The sequence below is a fragment of the Mytilus californianus genome, unplaced genomic scaffold (assembly GCF_021869535.1).
Source record: "Mytilus californianus isolate M0D057914Y unplaced genomic scaffold, xbMytCali1.0.p SCAF_17, whole genome shotgun sequence".
In the NCBI taxonomy this organism is placed as follows: domain Eukaryota; kingdom Metazoa; phylum Mollusca; class Bivalvia; order Mytilida; family Mytilidae; genus Mytilus; species Mytilus californianus.
Genome location: NW_026262659.1, coordinates 9190554 through 9213917, shown reverse-complemented (window position 1 = coordinate 9213917; position 23364 = coordinate 9190554). Strand labels below are relative to the sequence as shown.

The window sequence follows — 23364 nt, the reverse complement described above, 5'->3', positions numbered from 1 at the left end:
AAGTGAGGAAGATAAAACTTTAACCAGTACTGAACAAACGAGGTAATCTTGTAGTAGTGTACCTGTCTAAAGTGAGGAAGATAAAACTTTACTCAGTACTGAACAAACGAGGTAGTCTTGTAGTAGTTTACCTGTCTAAAGTGAGGAAGATAAAACTTTACTCAGTACTGAACAAACGAGGTAATCTTGTAGTAGTTTACCTGTCTAAAGTGAGGAAGATAAAACTTTACTCAGTACTGAACAAACAAGGTAATCTTGTAGTAGTTTACCTGTGTAAAGTGAGGAAGATAAAACTTTAACCAGTACTGAACAAACGAGGTAATCTTGTAGTAGTTTACCTGTCTAAAGTGAGGAAGATAAAACTTTAACCAGTACTGAACAAACGAGGTAATCTTGTAGTAGTTTACCTGTCTAAAGTGAGGAAGATAAAACTTTACTCAGTACTGAACAAACGAGGTAATCTTGTAGTAGTTTACCTGTCTAAAGTGAGGAAGATAAAACTTTACTCAGTACTGAACAAACGAGGTTATCTTGTAGTAGTTTACCTGTCTAAAGTGAGGAAGATAAAACTTTACCCAGTACTGAACAAACTAGGTAATCTTGTAGTAGTTTACCTGCCTAAAGTGAGGAAGATAAAACTTTACTCAATACTGAGCAAACGAGGTAATCTTGTAGTAGTTTACCTGTCTAGAGTGAGGAAAATAAAACTTTACTGTTTACCTGCCTAAAGTGAGGAAGATAAAACTTTACTATTTACCTGCCTAAAGTGAGGAAGATAAAACTTTACTCAGTACTGAGCAAACGAGGTAATCTTGTAGTAGTTTACCTGTCTAAAGTGAGGAAGATAAAACTTTACTCAGTACTGAACAAACTAGGTTATCTTGTAGTAGTGTACCTGTCTAAAGTGAGGAAGATAAAACTTTACTCAGTACTGAACAAACGAGGTAATCTTGTAGTAGTTTACCTGCCTCAAGTGAGGAAGATAAAACTTTACCCAGTACTGAACAAACGAGGTAATCTTGTAGTAGTTTACCTGTCTAAAGTGAGGAAGATAAAACTTTACTCAGTACTGAACAAACAAGGTAATCTTGTAGTAGTTTACCTGCCTCAAGTGAGGAAGATAAAACTTTACCCAGTACTGAACAAACAAGGTAATCTTGTAGTAGTTTACCTGCCTCAAGTGAGGAAGATAAAACTTTACCCAGTACTGAACAAACAAGGTAATCTTGTAGTAGTTTACCTGCCTCAAGTGAGGAAGATAAAACTTTACCCAGTACTGAACAAACGAGGTAATCTTGTAGTACTTTACCTGCCTCAAGTGAGGAAGATAAAACTTTACCCAGTACTGAACAAACGAGGTAATCTTGTAGTAGTTTACCTGTCTAAAGTGAGGAAGATAAAACTTTACTCAGTACTGAACAAACGAGGTAATCTTGTAGTAGTTTACCTGCCTCAAGTGAGGAAGATAAAACTTTACTCAGTACTGAACAAACGAGGTAATTTTGTAGTAGTTTACCTGTCTAAAGTGAGGAAGATAAAAGTTTACTCAGTACTGAACAAACTAGGTAATCTTGTAGTAGTTTACCTGTCTAAAGTGAGGAAGATAAAACTTTACTCAGTACTGAACAAACGAGGTAATCTTGTAGTAGTTTACCTGTCTAAAGTGAGGAAGATAAAACTTTACTCAGTACTGAACAAACAAGGTAATCTTGTAGTAGTTTACCTGTCTAAAGTGAGGAAGATAAAACTTTACTCAGTACTGAACAAACGAGGTAATCTTGTAGTAGTTTACCTGTCTAGAGTGAGGAAGATAAAACTTTACCCAGTACTGAACAAACGAGGTAATCTTGTAGTAGTTTACCTGTCTAGAGTGAGGAAGATAAAACTTTAACCAGTACTGAACAAACGAGGTTATCTTGTAGTAGTTTACCTGTCTAAAGTGAGGAAGATAAAACTTTACCCAGTACTGAACAAACTAGGTACTCTTGTAGTAGTTTACCTGCCTAAAGTGAGGAAGATAAAACTTTACTCAGTACTGAACAAACGAGGTTATCTTGTAGTAGTTTACCTGTCTAAAGTGAGGAAGATAAAACTTTACCCAGTACTGAACAAACTAGGTAATCTTGTAGTAGTTTACCTGCCTAAAGTGAGGAAGATAAAACTTTACTCAGTACTGAGCAAACGAGGTAATCTTGTAGTAGTTTACCTGTCTAGAGTGAGGAAGATAAAACTTTACTGTTTACCTGCCTAAAGTGAGGAAGATAAAACTTTACTCAGTACTGAGCAAACGAGGTAATCTTGTAGTAGTTTACCTGTGTAAAGTGAGGAAGATAAAACTTTACTCAGTACTAAACAAACCAGGTAATCTTGTAGTAGTGTACCTGTCTAAAGTGAGGAAGATAAAACTTTACTCAGTACTGAACAAACAAGGTAATCTTGTAGTAGTTTACCTGTCTAAAGTGAGGAAGATAAAACTTTACTCAGTACTGAACAAACCAGGTAATCTTGTAGTAGTTTACCTACCTAAAGTGAGGAAGATAAAACTTTACTCAGTACTGAACAAACGAGGTAATCTTGTAGTAGTTTACCGGTCTAAAGTGAGGAAGATAAAACTTTACTCAGTACTAAACAAACGAGGTAATCTTGTAGTAGTTTACCTGCCTAAAGTGAGGAAGATAAAACTTTACTCAGTACTGAACAAACGAGGTAATCTTGTAGTAGTTTACCTGCCTAAAGTGAGGAAGATAAAACTTTACTCAGTACTGAACAAACGAGGTAATCTTGTAGTAGTTTACCTGCCTAAAGTGAGGAAGATAAAACTTTACTCAGTACTGAACAAACGAGGTAATCTTGTAGTAGTTTACCTGCCTAAAGTGAGGAAGATAAAACTTTACTCAGTACTGAACAAACGAGGTAATCTTGTAGTAGTTTACCTGTCTAAAGTGAGGAAGGTAAAACTTTACCCAGTACTGAACAAACGAGGTAATCTTGTCATAGTTTACCTGTCTAAATTGAGGAAGATAAAACTTTACTCAGTACTGAACAAACGAGGTAATCTTGTAGTAGTTTACCTGTCTAAAGTGAGGAAGATAAAACTTTACTCAGTACTGAACAAACGAGGTAATCTTGTAGTAGTTTACCTGTCTAAAGTGAGGAAGATGAAACTTTACTCAGTACTGAACAAACGAGGTTATCTTGTAGTAGTTTACCTGCCTCAATGTAGAAGATAAAACTTTACTCAGTACTGAACAAACGAGGTAATCTTGTAGTAGTTTACCTGTGTAAAGTGAGGAAGATAAAACTTTACTCAGTACTGAACAAACGAGGTAATCTTGTAGTAGTTTACCTGTGTAAAGTGAGGAAGATAAAACTTTACTCAGTACTGAACAAATGAGGTAATCTTGTTGTAGTTTGCCTGCCTAAAGTGAGGAAGATAAAACTTTACTCAGTACTGAACAAACGAGGTAATCTTGTAGTAGTTTACCTGTCTAAAGTGAGGAAGATAAAACTTTACTCAGTACTGAACAAACGAGGTAATCTTGTAGTAGTTTACCTGTCTAAAGTGAGGAAGATAAAACTTTACTCAGTACTGAACAAACGAGGTAATCTTGTAGTAGTTTACCTGCCTCAAGTGAGGAAGATAAAACTTTACTCAGTACTGAACAAACGAGGTAATCTTGTAGTAGTTTACCTGTCTAAAGTGAGGAAGATAAAACTTTACTCAGTACTGAACAAACGAGGTTATCTTGTAGTAGTTTACCTGTCTAAAGTGAGGGAGATAAAACTTTACCCAGTACTGAACAAACGAGGTAATCTTGTAGAAGTTTACCTGTGTAAAGTGAGGAAGATAAAACTTTACTCAGTACTGAACAAACGAGGTTATCTTGTAGTAGTTTACCTGTCTAAAGTGAGGAAGATAAAACTTTACTCAGTACTGAACAAACGAGGTAATCTTGTAGTAGTTTACCTGCCTCAAGTGAGGAAGATAAAACTTTACTCAGTACTGAACAAACGAGGTAATCTTGTAGTAGTTTACCTGCCTCAAGTGAGGAAGATAAAACTTTACTCAGTACTGAACAAACGAGGTAATCTTGTAGTAGTTTACCTGTCTAGAGTGAGGAAGATAAAACTTTACTCAGTACTGAACAAACGAGGTAATCTTGTAGTAGTTTACCTACCTAAAGTGAGGAAGATAAAACTTTACTCAGTACTGAACAAACGAGGTAATCTTGTAGTAGTTTACCTGTCTAGAGTGAGGAAGATAAAACTTTACTCAGTACTGAACAAACGAGGTAATCTTGTAGTAGTTTACCTGTGTAAAGTGAGGAAGATAAAACTTTACTCAGTACTGAACAAACGAGGTTATCTTGTAGTAGTGTACCTGTCTAAAGTGAGGAAGATAAAACTTTACTCAGTACTGAACAAACGAGGTAATCTTGTAGTAGTTTACCTGCCTAAAGTGAGGAAGATAAAACTTTACTCAGTACTGAACAAACGAGGTAATCTTGTAGTAGTTTACCTGTCTAGAGTGAGGAAGATAAAACTTTACTCAGTACTGAACAAACGAGGTAATCTTGTAGTAGTTTACCTGTCTAAAGTGAGGAAGATAAAACTTTAACCAGTACTGAACAAACGAGGTAATCTTGTAGTAGTGTACCTGTCTAAAGTGAGGAAGATAAAACTTTACTCAGTACTGAACAAACGAGGTTATCTTGTAGTAGTGTACCTGTCTAAAGTGAGGAAGATAAAACTTTACTCAGTACTGAACAAACGAGGTTATCTTGTAGTAGTTTACCTGTCTAAAGTGAGGAAGATAAAACTTTACTCAGTACTGAACAAACGAGGTTATCTTGTAGAAGTTTACCGGTGTAAAGTGAGGAAGATAAAACTTTAACCAGTACTGAACAAACGAGGTAATCTTGTAGTAGTGTACCTGTCTAAAGTGAGGAAGATAAAACTTTACTCAGTACTGAACAAACGAGGTAGTCTTGTAGTAGTTTACCTGTCTAAAGTGAGGAAGATAAAACTTTACTCAGTACTGAACAAACGAGGTAATCTTGTAGTAGTTTACCTGTCTAAAGTGAGGAAGATAAAACTTTACTCAGTACTGAACAAACGAGGTAATCTTGTAGTAGTTTACCTGTGTAAAGTGAGGAAGATAAAACTTTACTCAGTACTGAACAAACGAGGTTATCTTGTAGTAGTTTACCTGTCTAAAGTGAGGAAGATAAAACTTTACTCAGTACTGAACAAACGAGGTAATCTTGTAGTAGTTTACCTGCCTCAAGTGAGGAAGATAAAACTTTACTCAGTACTGAACAAACGAGGTAATCTTGTAGTAGTTTACCTGTGTAAAGTGAGGACGATAAAACTGTACTCAGTACTGAACAAACGAGGTTATCTTGTAGTAGTTTACCTGTCTAGAGTGAGGAAGATAAAACTTTACTCAGTACTGAACAAACGAGGTAATCTTGTAGTAGTTTACCTGTCTAAAGTGAGGAAGATAAAACTTTACTCAGTACTGAACAAACGAGGTAATCTTGTAGTAGTTTACCTGTCTAAAGTGAGGAAGATAAAACTTTACTCAGTACTGAACAAACGAGGTAATCTTGTAGTAGTTTACCTGCCTAAAGTGAGGAAGATAAAACTTTACTCAGTACTGAACAAACGAGGTAATCATGTAGTAGTTTACCTGTCTAAAGTGAGGAAGATAAAACTTTACTCAGTACTGAACAAACGAGGTTATCTTGTAGAAGTTTACCGGTGTAAAGTGAGGAAGATAAAACTTTAACCAGTACTGAACAAACGAGGTAATCTTGTAGTAGTGTACCTGTCTAAAGTGAGGAAGATAAAACTTTACTCAGTACTGAACAAACGAGGTAGTCTTGTAGTAGTTTACCTGTCTAAAGTGAGGAAGATAAAACTTTACTCAGTACTGAACAAACGAGGTAATCTTGTAGTAGTTTACCTGTCTAAAGTGAGGAAGATAAAACTTTACTCAGTACTGAACAAACGAGGTAATCTTGTAGTAGTTTACCTGTGTAAAGTGAGGAAGATAAAACTTTACTCAGTACTGAACAAACGAGGTTATCTTGTAGTAGTTTACCTGTCTAAAGTGAGGAAGATAAAACTTTACTCAGTACTGAACAAACGAGGTAATCTTGTAGTAGTTTACCTGCCTCAAGTGAGGAAGATAAAACTTTACTCAGTACTGAACAAACGAGGTAATCTTGTAGTAGTTTACCTGTGTAAAGTGAGGACGATAAAACTGTACTCAGTACTGAACAAACGAGGTTATCTTGTAGTAGTTTACCTGTCTAGAGTGAGGAAGATAAAACTTTACTCAGTACTGAACAAACGAGGTAATCTTGTAGTAGTTTACCTGTCTAAAGTGAGGAAGATAAAACTTTACTCAGTACTGAACAAACGAGGTAATCTTGTAGTAGTTTACCTGTCTAAAGTGAGGAAGATAAAACTTTACTCAGTACTGAACAAACGAGGTAATCTTGTAGTAGTTTACCTGCCTAAAGTGAGGAAGATAAAACTTTACTCAGTACTGAACAAACGAGGTAATCATGTAGTAGTTTACCTGTCTAAAGTGAGGAAGATAAAACTTTACTCAGTACTGAACAAACGAGGTTATCTTGTAGTAGTTTACCTGTCTAAAGTGAGGACGATAAAACTTTACTCAGTACTCGGGAGTACAAAATTTGTGCTCGAAATACCAACTCCAGTATATTGATTGGTTGATTTCTGACTTTAAGTACGATATTCATGCTCAAAATTGATATGACCCTAGGGTATGGTTTAGATTTCCTACGAGTAAGATCAAAGACTTTTAATTTTAATGATTGCTTTTAATTTTGGTGAACAACCAGTGGTTTTCAGTAAGAATGTAGACTGGTCAGTTAGGGATCAGAATAATAATTCCCAGTTGGGTGAAATATGAAATGGATGGCGATATTTGCTATACATCAATGACACAGCAAAGCAACAACACAAAAACTTCAAAGACATCTAGAGGTCAACATGCTGTTTTAAAAATAGCTAAATTTCTATTCAATGTTTCAAGTTTTCAGTGTGAGCATGAGTGCTTAGTTTTTCAAGTTGTGAATAAGTTTTACAGTTAGACTTCTGAATAAAATGTCTTCCTGAAGGCTGTTACCTTGAGTGAAATAGCATTGAATTAAAAATCTATTCCAAAATGTCAGATAATATTCAAATGAAACAAGACTATGGAACACACATAAGATGAACATAAGAAAATGTGAACCTCTACTCTGACCAAAGGTTTTTCCAATTTATACTGTGCAGGAATCTGATGTTCAGTAGTTGTTGTTTGTTGATGTGGTTCATATATAAGTGTTTCTCGTTTTTTATATAGATTAGACCGTTGGTTTTCCCGTTTGAATGGTTTTACACTAGTAATTTTTGAGGCCCTTCATAGCTTGCTGTTCGGTGTGAGCCAAGGCTCCGTGTTGAAGACCGTACTTTGACCTATAATGGTTTACTTTTATAAATTTTGACTTGGATGGAGAGTTGTCTCATTGGCACTCATACCACATCTTCTTATATCTAGTGACTTTATATCTGAGAATAGTGTATTTCTTTCTTTCATCTTTTGAACAATAACATAGTTGTTTTATCTGTAAATTTAGATTTTGTTATATATTTCCCATAGGAACATTTTTAAAAAAGTCCTGGTCTCATTCTATTTGGAGGTCATATCACCCCTTCACGGTTTATACGTTGTTTTTTAAATTGAAATGGTTTTACCCTTTTTGAACATTGCTAAGCAACTGTTCATTCTTATTTAGTCTTTTCAAATTGTAATTAAGGAGTGATACTTTCCATAGAGGAAGTTGATTAAGTGATTTTATCATTCCAGAATCTTTATTAAAGTGGAGAAGAGAAGGAAGATCATGTATATGGTTAAAAGTACCAATTCATAAAAGTGCATTAATATCCACTGCTGCTAATTCTGGTTTTCTATTCCATCATGCTGAACACCAGATGTCACTGTTAAAGTTATGGCTGAATACCAGTAGTGAAGATAGAACACCAAGATTTGCCACTCATCAAATAGGAGTCTCAGGTTAGTTGTATCTTCTGTAACATGTGTAATGTAAAGAACAATACAGTCATAACTTGTGTACAGAATATATCAAACTTAACTTAAATGGTGTTTTATTTTAGGTGGCAATAAAATGCTTCTTCTGTCTGAGTAAATTTTCAGATTTTAGCAAATAAAGGAGTTTGAGATACATTTTTAGATGACAATGTGGAAATTGAACAAGTTATATCACATGACAACTTATATCACATGACAAGTTATACCACATGACAAGCTATATCACATCACAAGTTATATCACATCACATGTTATATCACATGACAACTTATATCAAATGACATATCACATTACAAGTTATATCATGTGACATCTAGGCATCTGCTTAGTTTTTCTTACAAAAGAATTTAGAAAATGGAATATTTTTACAGATTTCACTTAAAAAATATTCAACCACTTTTCTATTCTGACCCCCTGAACCTGCTGTAAACCTATAGTCAGATGACACAACTCAAAAGGTGATCACTTAATGCAGCCAACATGTTGTTGATTGGAACCATGCCTAACTTAATAAAGAAAGCTCATGACTGGTGTGTGTAAAATGATATCTTGCATGGAGAAACTTACTATCTCTAAACTTCTTTATCATGATATGAATGTATGAGATTCATCATTATATATGGAGTCACAATATGTTGAAGTATAAATGTCATTAGAAGCTAGATTACTTGCTTTGTGTTTTTCACATAATTTATCCAATAATTTATCCAATAATTAATCCTAGGGATGGTTTATAGAGAAGAAACAAAAGAAATTTTAGTTGTAAAAGACAAAAATAGTCAGGTAATTATATATGTAACAACTCTTTTAATTTAAAGTCAAGAAAGAAGAACAAATTAGACACACCTTTTAATAACACATTTTGTAGTCTAAATGACATTGTATAAACATATACATGTATGTCAAGAGAAATAACTCTAATTAATTTTATAGCATAAAATAGTATTTTACCATACATAGATATTTAACTTTAAATGGTTCCATAACATGGTACTTCATTTTTGATTTATGATGAAAAGGACATTTGAAAATCATTAAACGCAGTTTAGTTATATATTCTTACACCATCCCTATTTTGCATACAGAATTTGTCTGTACATATTGAACTATATAGTGTAAAATTGTATTTATTTTTAGTTTTCGTACTGGAAGTTTCCTGGAGGGTTGTCTGATTTAGAAGAGGATATAGGTAAGACCTTATATGACCCACCATTATTGTGTGTAAACTAATTTGTTTATTCCTTTTTATAGTATTCTTTGTTTTGAGCATGATATTATACAATAAGAAATCAATGAATTGAAATTTTGACATGACATGGTGGTGACTGTTACAGACCATTTGATTTTTTGTCAAATTGAAATCATATTGAGGATGTATGAATTTTGTCTTTAAAAAAAAAAGCTGCACTTACAAGAATATGATATAGGTTCTACTGATAGGTATATTTTTTATTATATCTTAGCTTTAAAGGAGAGGTTATATTGAATTACTGCTGTCTATCTCTCTGTAAGTCATTTATGTGGCATTTTTCTCAGCATTAACAAGACATAATAGAAAAACAAAGGATATGGGGTATCCATCCATGAAACATAATAGTTTGTTTCATATAGCACCAAATTTCATCTGTTAATTCCTTCTCATGTGATGCATTTTCATTTCCTTCAATGATCTACCTCCTTTTTGCCATATAGTTATCTCTGAAAATTGTCATGAAAGTTACATTACATTTTACAAGAGTATGGCATATAGCTTCATCTGTTTATGCCAAACTGTGAGACACATTTTCAGTTCCTTCCTAATATTTCTAGTTTCCGGTTATCTTTATCTGCAATTAGAATCAGCAACATGGAGGAGTATAGCCCACAGTACATATGAGTTACTCCCAAATAACATTGCAACATATACATGTGTACTACAAATGTCAAGATCTTTACCTTTAGTTCTACTTTTATGAAATTTTGTATTTTGTAGCTGACACTGCAGAAAGAGAAATTTTAGAAGAAACAGGGATAAAGGCAGGTAAGATAAAATTTTTATATAAAAATATTTGTTAGCAAAACGTTCTGATGATTATCTGTACTTGTTAGTTTCTACAGATGGAATTTTCAGTTGTATATCAATACAAAATTAATAACCCACATTTCATGAAGCTGTCAAATCTCATTATAAAGCAACATTCACATTCAAATCTGACAGTTTGCTCAAATTCTCAAGGAGAAGGGGCAATAAGGCCCTTATCTGGCCCAAATATGAGTGCAATTTTAAAAGTTACCATGCATATTTCTAAATATGTTCTAACTACACTAATGTAAAAGATATCAAAATAGAAAATACAACAAATTTTACCTTTAAAGAGTTACCATGGCAACAAACTTGATTATACTTGTTTTACATCAATTTTTAGGTATATTTTGCATTGGGAAAGTAAGTGCACACCCAAGAAACAACTATTATTTGTCAGATTATGTATAAAGATTTTATACAGATTCTCTAAAAAAAAATTGATGTTTCTTTGCTGTGCGTGATATCGATGTTTCCAGAAAGAAAATATGATGGAAAAATTGCAAAAATTCTGCAGTTTTCTTTATTTTCATGAGAAAGGTGCATATAATGATGTAATTGAGAAAATCTTTTTAAATTCATTTCTATTTCTTGACCATATGTGCATCCAATTTTTTTTCATTTATAGCATACTAAAATGTATTTCAGGATTACAAAAGTTAGATAGGAAATAGTTAACAAGGAATGAAAACAGTTATCTTATGTTTACAAAATTGAGCTAAACTGACTGTGAAAACTAATAATAAATATTCACTTCTGTACTCGTACTATGAACAACAAAATTATTATATTTAAATTTACCTGTGTACGTAACTTTGTTCAACACCGTTTTGTCCTAGGTTAAAGTTGTCTTTTTGACATTGAAACATCTTTGTTATTTATATTGTGTCATAGATCAAACTTATTCGTTCAGTGTTTATATACATGTCTATGTGTATTGTCCTTTTGATCGAGTTAAGCCATTTCAATTGATATTTTATTGTGTGTCTTTTTAAGTTGTAATGTTATACCACTGTTTCATGTTAGGGTGAAGGTTGGCACCTGTTAAAACGTTTAAACCTGCTGCATTTTTATGCACCTGTCCTAAGTCAGGAGCCTGTTGTTCAGTGGTTGTCGTTTGTTTGTGTGGTTCATAAGTGTTTCTCGTTTCTCATTTTTTTATATAGATTAGTCCTTTGGTTTTCCTGTTTGAATTGTTTTACACTAGTCTTTTTGGTGCCCTTTACAGCTTGCTGTTTGGTGTGAGCCAAGGCTCCATGTTGAAGGCCGTACTTTGACCAATAATGGTTTACATTTTACACATTGTGACTTGGATTGATAGTTGTCTCATTGGCACTCATACCACATCTTCTTATTTATAATAATAATTCAATTTTCTGTTCTTGTAAATGTTTGAAGCCACAAATACATACGCAATTTTTTTTCAACATGTATTGTCAAGATCCTAGCTTTTGGCACTATTTTGGTACTTTACATTGTGTTGTGTTACTAAATTACTTATAGATCTAGTTTGAATATAGTTCTGATGGTGTGATTTTTATGCCCCACCTACGATAGTAGTAGGGGCATTTTGTTTTCTGGTCTGTTCGTCCGTCCGTTCGTCTGTCCGTCTGTCTGTTCGTCTGTCCCTCTTCAGGTTAAAGTTTATGGTCAAGGTAGTTTTTGATGAAGTTGAAGTCCAATCAACTTGAAACTTGTACACATGTTCCCTATTAATTCTTATTTTAATGCCAAATTAGAATTTTGACCCCAATTTCACGGTCCACTGAACATAGAAAATGATAGTGCGAGTAGAGCATCCGTGTACTATGGACACATTCTTGTTTTATGCTATAACTGTATACCAAGTACCTATTAACTTACTACAGGCATAACAGGAGTAAGTATAGAAAACTGAAATTTTCAAGCAGTTTTCCTTTTCCACAGACCACAACTTTGTTGAAAACAAGAATGTGTCCATAGTACACGGATGCCCTAATTGCACTATCATTTTCTATGTTCAGTGGACCGTGAAATTGGGGTCAAAACTCTAATTTGGCATTAGAAGTTACAGATCCGTTTGAGTTGAGTTTAAGTCCAGCAAGTTTCCATCAGTAACAACTTATTGCTTTAGCTTGTCCCATATAAATATAAATGCATCTAATATAAACATAGCATATGGTAGGGGACATAGCATATACAAAACCCTGAGAATGCTTGTTTTTTTTTTTTTAAATACATATTCAAATTGATAAATTAATGATAAACGTATATCATCATCTTTATGGTTGTGGCTATAAGATAGTTCTTTTTACTTTATATTCTAAGACAGAATCTTTTGTTGTACTGAGAATAGTTTTCATATATTAGTATGGTATTGGATAAAACATGACTATATCTCCAATACCAAGGTAAAATAAACACAAGAACACAATGTCCTGAGCCATGTGCCATTAGTGCAGCCTACTCTGCTAGAACATTGAGTTTACCCTGAGCCAGGTGCCACTAGTGGAGCAGATACTGCTTACCCTACTAGAACTCATGAGTTCACCCTGAGTCAGATGCCACTAGTGGAGCAGATACTGCTTACCCTGCTAGAACACCTGAGTTCACCCTGAGGCAGATGTCACTAGTGGAGCAGATGCTGCTTACCCTGCTAGAGCACGTGAGTTCACCCTGAGCCAGGTGCCACTAGTGGAGCAGATGCTGCTTACCCTACTAGAACACCTGAGTTCACCATGAGCCAGGTGTCACTAGTGGAGCAGATGCTGCTTACCCTGCTAAAGCATCTGAGTTCGCCCTGAGGTAGGTGTCACTAGTGGAGCAGATTCTGCTTACCCTGCTAGAATACCTGAGTTCACCCTAAGCCAGATGTCGCTAGTTGAGCAGATGCTGCTTACCCTACTAGAGCACCTGAGTTCACTCTGAGCCAGATGCCACTAGTGGAACAGATGCTGCTTACCCTACTAGAACACCTGAGTTCACCATGAGCCAGGTGTCACTAGTGGAGCAGATGCTGCTTACCCTGCTAAAGCATCTGAGTTCGCCCTGAGGCAGGTGTCACTAGTGGAGCAGATTCTGCTTACCCTGCTAGAATACTTGAGTTCACCCTGGGCCAGATGCCACTACTGGAGCAGATGCTGCTTACCCTATTAGAGCACCTGAGTTCACTCTGAGCCAGGTGCCACTAGTGGAGCAGATGCTGCTTACCCTGCTAAAGCATCTGAGTTCATCCTGAGCCAGATGTCACTAGTGGAGCAGATTCTGCTTACCCTGCTAGAATACCTGAGTTCACCCTGGGCCAGGTGCAACTAGTGGAGCAGATACTGCTTACCCTGCAAGAGCACCTGAGTTCACCCTGAGCCAGATGCCACTAGTGGAACAGATGCTGCTTACCCTGCTAGAATACCTGAGTTTACCCTGGGCCAGATGCCACTAGTGGAGCAGATGCTGCTTACCCTACTAGAGCACCTGAGTTCACCCTGAGTCAGGTGCCACTAGTGGAGCAGATACTGCTTACCCTGCAAGAGCACCTGAGTTCACCCTGAGCCAGATGCCACTAGTGGAGCAGATACTGCTTACCCTGCAAGAGCACCTGATTTCACCCTGAGCCAGGTGACACTAGTGGAGCTGATGCTGCTTACCTTACTAGAGCACCTGAGTTCACCCTGGGCCAGATGTTACTAGTGGGGCAGATGCTGCTTACCCTGCTAGAGCACATGAGTTCACCCTGAGCCACATGTCACTAGTGGAGCAGATGCTGCTAACCTTGCAAGAGCACCTGAGTTCACCCTGAGCCAGATGCCACTAGTGGAACAGATGCTGCTTACCCTGCTAGAATACCTGAGTTCACCCTAAGCCAGATGTCGCTAGTTGAGCAGATGCTGCTTACCCTACTAGAGCACCTGTGTGCACCACTAGGTGTGTTAAACTATGGTACTTGTTTTTGTGTTAGTTTTCAGTGTTTTATATTGTTCTATTTTACTTTCAATGTCTGTGTGGTTTCTAGTTAGTAACTAGTATCAGTCCTATCTATCTTTTGGCTTTGCCTTGAAAAAACGTTACATTTCAAAACCTTCCCATTCTGTCAAGTTTTAGGGTTAGATGTCTGTTTCTCTTTGACTTTTGGTTTTTGATTGCTACAAGGGTTCAAAAATCGAGATCATGACCATAACAGATACCACACTGTTCGTTACTAAGATAAAGCTTTTAGTTGTGCAGCTGTAGCTGTGTAAACTGTGTATCCTTTTAATTTATGAAATTTTGAAAACTGATATCAACATTGCTATACTTAGTGTATCAATGCAAGTTCTGGGGTATTCATAGAAAAAAGTTACTAAATCATTGAGATGTCATTCAAACTGGGAAACACTCTGTTGAATAATGCAGCTTCTTCGTTTTTTTGCCATGACATTGTCAGTTTGGTTTAGACTTATAAGTTTGAAAAAGCTCTTTGGTAGCTTTCGCCTTTCACCTATTTTTTTGCTTTTTTATTGAAATGGGGTTTTTTTGGGGGGGGAGTTGTTGAGGAAAGAATTTATAATAATATGAATTCTGCGCATGATGCAGATGGGTTGCATTAAACACTTGACAGTTAGTTTAGGAATTACGTCAGAAGCATTGATTCGCTACTGATTCAAGGTGTAAACTAGTTAAACTGCTAATACCGTATGGAAATGCTTTTTAAACTGTTCATATGTAGTTTGAAATGAATGAACAAATTCTGCATAGAAGTTGAATTTAGGGAGACAAGGTTTAATTGTTTACAAGCATTTTATATTTTCTGTTCCCATACTTTTGGTCATGCATGAGCGTACCTGATGAAGTTTATTTGGATAGCACTTTTAGGCTGGTACCGTTGATTAAATAATATCTATGACTTAAGGGGCATGTGCTTCAGTAATTGCGTGGCTCATTTTGCATACATTTCTTATGATTTTTATATTATGACCGGTATTTTCATTTGTGACATAAGTCCATTCTTACAATTTTCTGTCATTGAAATTGTACGACCTTTCGGGAAAACGATACCAAAATTGAAGTTTAATAAAGAATGATTTACGAGCAGGAAGAGATAAAATTCTCCGGTAAACTGCAGTAGAGAAATGAAATTAAATGTAGAGTGACTGCTGGTTAGCAAATAAAGCTGTACTGCAAAAGACTATCTTGAGTAATATCTAAGTTAGAACATAAAAGCCGAATCATGAGTGCGTTGTTAAATTATTGAAATTCATAGACCTATTATACAAACTTTCAAGGGATACATGTGACTAGATTAAGGCGACAGTAGTTTACAGATGTTAAAATTTCGTAAATCAATTAGGAAGAGTAATCAAGGTAACACACAAAATCTGAGGGAATCACATGATCTCTAAAAGGAGCGATATCGGGTGCGTCGACATGGTAAGCGTCTCCTATGCATGCATCAACTGCCATGTGAGTTGAAATAATTGTAAATAGGACACAATCGGTAAAATTACAGAACAAATCACCACACTGGTATCTAAAGATCTAAGACCGTGAAAAGTTAAACATGTCACCAGTGAGTTGAGACACCCACACATCTTGTCGGTCAGCGAATTCATGATGGTGACCGCAAAACTTATCACGTGTGAGTGTCGATTTTAGTCGTTCTTCCTCGCTTCTCTGTTGGAGATGTTTTTTTCTTAAAGAGCACACCCCTTTGAATAAAGTCTGTATAGTGTGAACATGCACGATCGTAACGCATTAACTGAGATATGTTAACACCATACGATGAAGCAGAGGGTATGTGACTGTTGAGAAATGGGAAGTTGTCAATTGGAAAGTTGCAATCATCACTTTTTTTAAGTTGTCCATCTGTGTCAATATTGAGGAAAAGATCAAGATACCCGGTATGTAGCAGACATTCTACAGTCGGTAGCATCCTTAAGTTCACTATGATTTATGAGATGTTAGCACTCATTGAAATGTACTAAGAGTATTGAGTAACAACATCATCACTATATCTGAAAGTGAAAATAAAGAACTAAGCGAGTTGCCTTTTCGTTTTTTCTCTGAGAACGGTCTGAATGAATAGTACAAAAGCAAGTCGGCCAGTAGTGATCCACAATTAGTACCTATTGTTTGAATGAAATACCGACTGTCTATTGAGTTATCAATCAACCAAAACTCAACAAAATATATTTTCGATCAAAACGTCCAGTATTTCGATGATATCATGTTCGGCGTATTTGATTAGAAACGTAATCTGTCCTGCATTTTTTTTTAAATATATGGTAAGATAAAATGACCACAGGCAATACATAATGTCAACATTGCTATAGACATTATTGAATGTGTCGTTGTTGAAAAAGTAGACTTTATAATATTCAAAACTCTTAAACAAATCAAACTTGTGAAATGTTTATAAGAACTGAGTTATCTTTATTCTTCTATTAATTTAACACACTTCTTCACCTTACATTTTAAAATCTAATCCAAGAACACAATGCCCTGACTTGAGTTAACCACTAGGTTTGTTTAAATATGGTTCATGTTGCTTTAGTATTTCGTGTTGGAAATCGTGCTATTTAATTTTCAATACCTGTGTTGTTCCTAGTTAGTACCTAGTAACAATTTTGTCTATCAATTTCCCTGAAAAACATTACATTTCAAACGTTCAAATTCTGTCCACTTTTGGTGTTAGATAATTGACATATACAGATATAAAGAGATATAAAGGTTTACTTTAGAGTGGTTTACTAGTATTACTTTAGTGATGTCTTAAGGAAAGACAAGAAATCTTTTGCAGTCACCTATTCATATGATGCCTAATCAATGACAGCGAAGTTATCAGTAACTGCTGTAGAGCAAAAATGCTGACCCTTGAGGAGCACCTGCCTCCACTACTGATTGGTGGTAGGGTTTTTATTAATCAATTGTTTATTTTCTGCATAGTGTTCCTCTGCATGTTGTTTGTTTGTTTCTCTTTGACCTATGGTTTTTAATTGCCACCTTGTTAGTTTCTCTCCCTTTTCTTAGCCCACAATTATAGATTATGGACACAACAGTTACCCTACTGTTAGTTTCTAAGATAAAAAAAAAATGATATTATCATTTTTTTCCTTATTGTAAAGATGCATGTTCTTGGGCATTTATAGAAAAACATACTAAGATCATTGAAATGTTATTTTAACTGGGAAACACTCAGGTGAATAATGCAGCTTCAATTTTTTTTTTATTCAATATTTGTATGACTGAAAAGTTGTTCAGTAAAGAATTTATTAAAATATGACTTCTGATCATGCTGATGATGGGTTGGATTAAACACTTTACAGTTAGTTTAATTAGGAATTACATCAGGAGCAATGATTCCTTACAGATTCAAGTTGCAAATATAAAGTTAAGGAATAAAATGTTGATATGGTATCAAATGCTTTTAAAACTGCAGTTTTAAATGAATAAACAAATTCTGCATAAACGCTGTCACTAATGATTTTCTTGTAGACGAAACGAGAGTCTGGCATACACAATTTTAAGCCTGGTATCAATGATGAGTTTTTTGGCATGTTTGCTTACTATTGTGCCGCTTTAAGACTTGTTTCCAAAACTTTTGTTCTTGAGTGCACCTGATGATTAGGTAACATGTCTTAAGTAACAGTGTTTTGGTATCTGTGTGCTGCATTTTCTACGAATTTCTTGCAATTGTTATATGATGTCGAGTTTTTTCATTCCTAACATAAGAACATTCTTACAATTCTTTATCAATGAAATGGTATAACCTTGTGGGAAAAGGATACCGGACTCGGCAGTTAATAAACAGAATGATTTACGGACAGGAGGAGTTAATGTTCTCTGAGGTAGAGAACTGAAATAATATGATGGATAACTGCTGGCTAGCAAATAAATTTTTACTGGCAAAGGAGATCTTGAGTAATTTCTAAGTCAGAACATAAGTTATGTTATAAAATTGAAAATCATAGACCTATTATTCTAACTAGGAATGGATAACTGTGACCAGAAACGTTATTTGTACTGCTTTTTTTTATTAAAACATTGGATGCTGATAAAATGACCACAGAAATTACATAATGTCAACATTGCCAGTATCATTATTGAGTGTGTCGTTATTGGAAAAGTAGGCTTTCTGAAAATCAAACTTGTGAAATGTTAATAAGAATTGATTTGTACTGAGTTATCTTTCTTCATACAACAATTTAATATACATTGCCTTACATATTACAGAAAAAATCAGTTGTAAAATAGAATTGATGATCTGATTATTTCAATTCATTTCGACCATTCACATATGATGTTTGTAGGGCACTTTGTTGAAATTACAGAACTCTGAGCGTTCGGACCAAATAAATGAATTTGGGTATTTTGGTAAAGGGTAAAGTGACTGGTTTTTACACACCAAACTTATAAAGATTTATTCTTATATTGTAGTACTGGATGGATATTGCCTCTGGTGATCTGTTAGTCCCCAAAGGAATCATTAGCCGCGAAGTTGGTCAGTTGCATTGGCAATGAGATATTTTGAAATTATTTAGAAACAATGTTCTAATTCTTGAGTTGACCTTACAGGTGTTTGGATATTCCTTTTTGATGGCTTTTGGTCAGGTATTTACAATCAAAGTATTGTTCTAATGCTCATGGCTTTTAGCGCCTGCATACGGAGTATATATATCCTAGTTGGTACGACATTCCAGAGCTTGCAGTTCCAATCATGATTTCCTTTATACAGTATTGCTGCTCACGAGTTGGCTGACCGTTAGGGAATACCTGTTTCACAGATGACGACGGATATGTTGCAATTGTCGTTACCACAATCCCGTCCTTTTTTCGCCGAATATGACCTACTGAATTAGGCTTAATCACCGGGTTTTTTCTTACAAGATCAACACGACGGTACCACATGTGGAGCAGGATCTGCTTACCTTCCGGAGCTCCTGAGATCACCCCCAGTTTTGGAGGGGTTCGTGTTGCTCAGTCTGTAGTTTTCTATGTTGTGTTTAGTTGTCTTTATCTATTTTTGCCTTGTCGTTGTCAGTTTATTATCGACTTGTGAGTTTGGATATCCCTTTGGTATCTTTCGCCTCTTTTCTATAACATTATAATATATTAAACTATAAAAGTTTTTTTTCTCCACCAGAACCAGTTGTCAGCACTTGTGTTGACATGAAAGATCAACGATACGTAAATTTCCCTCAAATAAACTGTTTATTAGATATTTGAATTTTTCAAAACTCTAAGTTTTTGTCTACCCCCAGGTTTACCTTAACAGTATTTGGCACAACTTTCGAATATGTTTGGTTTGTAATGCTCTTTAAACTCGTGTTTAATTTAAGCTTCAACTGTTTTGATTTGAGCGCCTCTGATGAGTCTTATGTCGAAGAAACACGCGTCCTATTACTCATCTATTTGTTATTTTGAATTAGTGCAACTTTTCACCTCTTTATCATTGATGACATTGTTTTCAGTATTTTCATTAAGTGATCACGATCTTCAAAACATAAAAGTGTTTTTCTTATAGATTCTGTTTTATTGGTATTAAATGTTCAAGAATCTGGTTTGTGTTTTTATTACCTTAAATGAGGCAAATATTGAAATCATCGTTTAAAACCATAAATACAATGGGTATATAATGATACATTACATATATACTGATGGTCCAAATGACAACTTTTACACTCTATCTTGACTTACATCTAGAAATTAACAATGAAGATCGGTTGAGAACAAGACTTTACTGCAAAAGAGATGATTTCAGCTTCCCGATTGTGAACTTTCCAGGTCTACGTAGCAACATTCCAGCAGTGCCTTCATATGGAGTATATACATGTATCTCCCAGTTGTTTCGATAATCCAAAGCTTGCGTTTCCCATCATGATTTTTTGATAGAGGGTTGCTTCTTACATTGGAGCTATTAAACCAAGAGTTCCAAGTGCTTATGTTGAAATCATCCCTTCGGAAATTTTACCGACTTCACCACGAGTTGATTGACTGTTTTTTAATATCTGTTTAACAGATGCCGACGGATATGTTCCAATTGTCGTTATCAGAATCCCGTCCTCTTTTCATCGAATATGACCTACTGAATAAGACTTACCACCAGGTACATAATTACATGAGTAAGGGAGCTACCATTTGATTTTTTTTTTTTTTTGGGGGGGGGGGGGGGGGGGCGGGGGGGCTAAGATGAAAAATTGTGTCCTGCATTTTTTTTTAGTTGTAATCTCTGTCCTGCTTTTTTATTTTTCACTCTATGCTGTCCTGCCTTTTTTTTATTAGTTATCTTGACTTGTGTTACATAAATTGTCATCCTGCCTTTTTTTTTTGCCAAGTTGCTCATCCTGCCTTTTTTTTCCTCAAAACTCCTGTTCTGCCTTTTTCAAATTTCATCCTAGCCCCCCCTCCCATAAAAATCAAATGGTAGCTCCCTAACACGATGGGTGTCACATGTGGAGCAGGTTTTATCTTTTTAGTTTGATTGCTTTCTCAGTTACGCATACTCCATATCACACATTATTAACATGTCTTTGAGGGGGATGGCACTCTTTTTTGGATGTGGGATATATGGGTAAGAAAGTTCTGATGTGGAGTAGAGGGTGGTAAAACAGTGCGGATGTGGAGTAGAGGGTGGTAAAAAAAATGCGGATGTGGGATATAGGTTGTAAAAAAGTTGAGTCTTGGGAAAGATGGGAAGTGTGGAAAAATTACAAAAAGCTGGATTCGGGAAATTAGCCCCTCGTCTTTTGATTTATTTAGAAGATTTTTTTTAGAAATTAAAAGACCTTAACAAATATTTGCCCCAAAAAATGACATAAGCAGGGGTCAAATACCTGCTTGTAACTTTGCTCTTGATTGCAACAAACAAGGTCTACGCCTTTGGAAGGGGAGAATACTCGTATTCAATCGTCACTATGATTTATTTTTGGAAAAGTGCTTTGAAGATGAATTGATTTTTATACAAATTTTATAGACGCCATATATTTTGTTGACGTGAGCGTTTCGACTTCTACAGTGTAAGAATCAACCAATCCCGGAAACTTGTTAACTTCTTTGCAAGGTCATTTAATGTATTATATAAGAACGATGTTCATTTTATTGGGTCAATATAGTTTTTGTATAAGTATATCATAAAATATGAGAGGATGAAATAAAAAGTTTGATGTGAACATAGGTATGTTTACAACCAGGATGTCTTAATGACATTCATTCTTTGTAGGTAGACAAAATCATATTAAGATAGTGGAAGGAATATTTATTAGGTGAAGTGACAATTCACCAATATCATAAAGTATATGTGATATAAGTAAATACGTCTGTGTTTGAATTAAAGGTATAAAGTGTCGAAATGATTTAGTTCTTAATGTTTGCATAATTTTACATAAAGTATACTTGAAAAATCAATGAAGATAAAAAGTTTTAAATTGCTGATTTAGCTGATTTCATTGATGGGTTTTACCGTCGATTCATATGTGGGTGTTTATTTCATGAATTAAATTCCAAATTTTATTGCACAATATATAGATCGAAATATATTTTGGCTTACCTGTATACTATTATATGTAAAATATTTTAATTCATTTTTGTTGTCGTTTATAAGTTTGCATTTTTAAATACCCTGATATTTTCTTTGTAAGTCTACAAAAACGTTTCAGTAAAACAACTTTCAGTTTTTCATTTAATTCTAGTCTTGCAATTTTTTCAGAGTTCTTGTCGATCTTGGCCTTCCGTCAGCAACATCAGCAACCAGGAGCCTTTGGGCGATCAGATATTTTTGTTGTATGTAGATTGAAACCTCTGACGTTCGATATTATGCATTGTGAAAATGAAATCAGTCATTGCAAATGGATGAGTTTGGAAGAACTACACGCCAATACGACAGACATTTCACCAATTACCCACAGAATGTGTCAGATTATGTTACATGGTATACAACATGGATTTGATAACGTCGATATAAGGTTTAAGGAAATGAAGTCGGTTTATAAGGGTCTGAAGTATAAATTGTATCATAGACCTCTACCTTAACATTTAACTATAAGTCACAAGTCTTCCACAGTTTGTATTTAAGAGGCATTATAATAAACTATTTATTTAAGAACAACTGTTTAATGTGTTACGTGAAAGTCTATTTCAGAACGACTGTTTTAGTTGGTATGGATTTGTTGTCAGTGTGTTATGGTTTCACTTTAGGTGCCTACAATACATTGTGGACCAATTTCGCTTGTGTTGGGCATGATACATTTCCATTATGTTTTGTGTTCATAATTGCCCCGACGAGTCACCATATTTACACGTGAAAAACGAGCAATTGTAGGTCACAGTGATAACTTAACAAAGATTTTAGTTATTTTACAAAAACGATTATATATTCCATTACCATCTTTGCAATGGTGTTTTTATCGTCCACTTTTTTATTAAGATTTTTACTGTTTTCTGCCAGCATAAGTCATCAATATTTTATTGGTTTTGATAAACAATGTAGATTTGTTTCAAATTCTCATCTAAGACTTAGTTCATCATTTTTTTCCTCTAAAATTTGCAATCTTTATAAATCGGAAGCATACCACAGCAGTCAAATAAAATTAATGTATACGTTTAAAAGTAAAAGACTGATCATTGTAATTCAATGAATGGTGCCTTGACATAACTGTATACGTAAGCTCTACACTTGTGGCCTTTCTGTATTAGGATACGTGATAACTCTAAATATTTTCCCATGAAAAAGTTTTAAATTAAAAAAGCGGTGATTATAAGTTCATAACATCATTGTTTCATTATCTTTGTCCGTAATCCTTTTACATACATTAGGTTAGAGTTTCTTTTCCAATCAATTGATCACCAAAATCTGTCGTTTATTTTAGACTTTCTTTATCAATGCCTTACTTACTTTAAATATTTATCCCAGATTACATGATTTATTCAGACAACTTTGCTTTTTGCACAGCGATAATTTTTATCAATGAAAAAACTTCAAACAAAATTAAGATTTAGTGAACAGCTGGGAGCATAGTTGTTAGCTCTGTCAACTAATAGTACATGTTAATTTGATTAAGCTTAAAGGTTTCATTCATCCCCGTCACTATAATTACAGGTTTCGGGTATTTTACTGGTTCAGATAGACAGATAAACTTTGACATACGAGCTGTTCCACAAGTGCACATTGTTTCTTTTGGCTGAAATCGAATGTACTAACCAGTTCCAATAGAGAGATGTAGAG

General features: G+C 34.9%; 1 protein-coding gene across 1 annotated transcript in view; it reads left to right on the top strand.

Annotated features, from left to right (window-relative positions):
* The window catches only part of LOC127726345 (nucleoside diphosphate-linked moiety X motif 6-like), a 30915-nt gene extending 8666 nt beyond the window's left edge, over positions 1-22249 (top strand). Inside the window, exons 3-7 of the mRNA XM_052233707.1 lie at positions 7889-8095; positions 8856-8914; positions 9269-9320; positions 10104-10151; positions 21850-22249. Coding sequence (XP_052089667.1) covers positions 7889-8095; positions 8856-8914; positions 9269-9320; positions 10104-10151; positions 21850-22172 — 689 coding nt within the window. The 3' untranslated portion in view covers positions 22173-22249. The remainder of the gene's footprint in view (positions 1-7888; positions 8096-8855; positions 8915-9268; positions 9321-10103; positions 10152-21849) is intronic.
* Positions 22250-23364: the final 1115 nt, after the last annotated feature.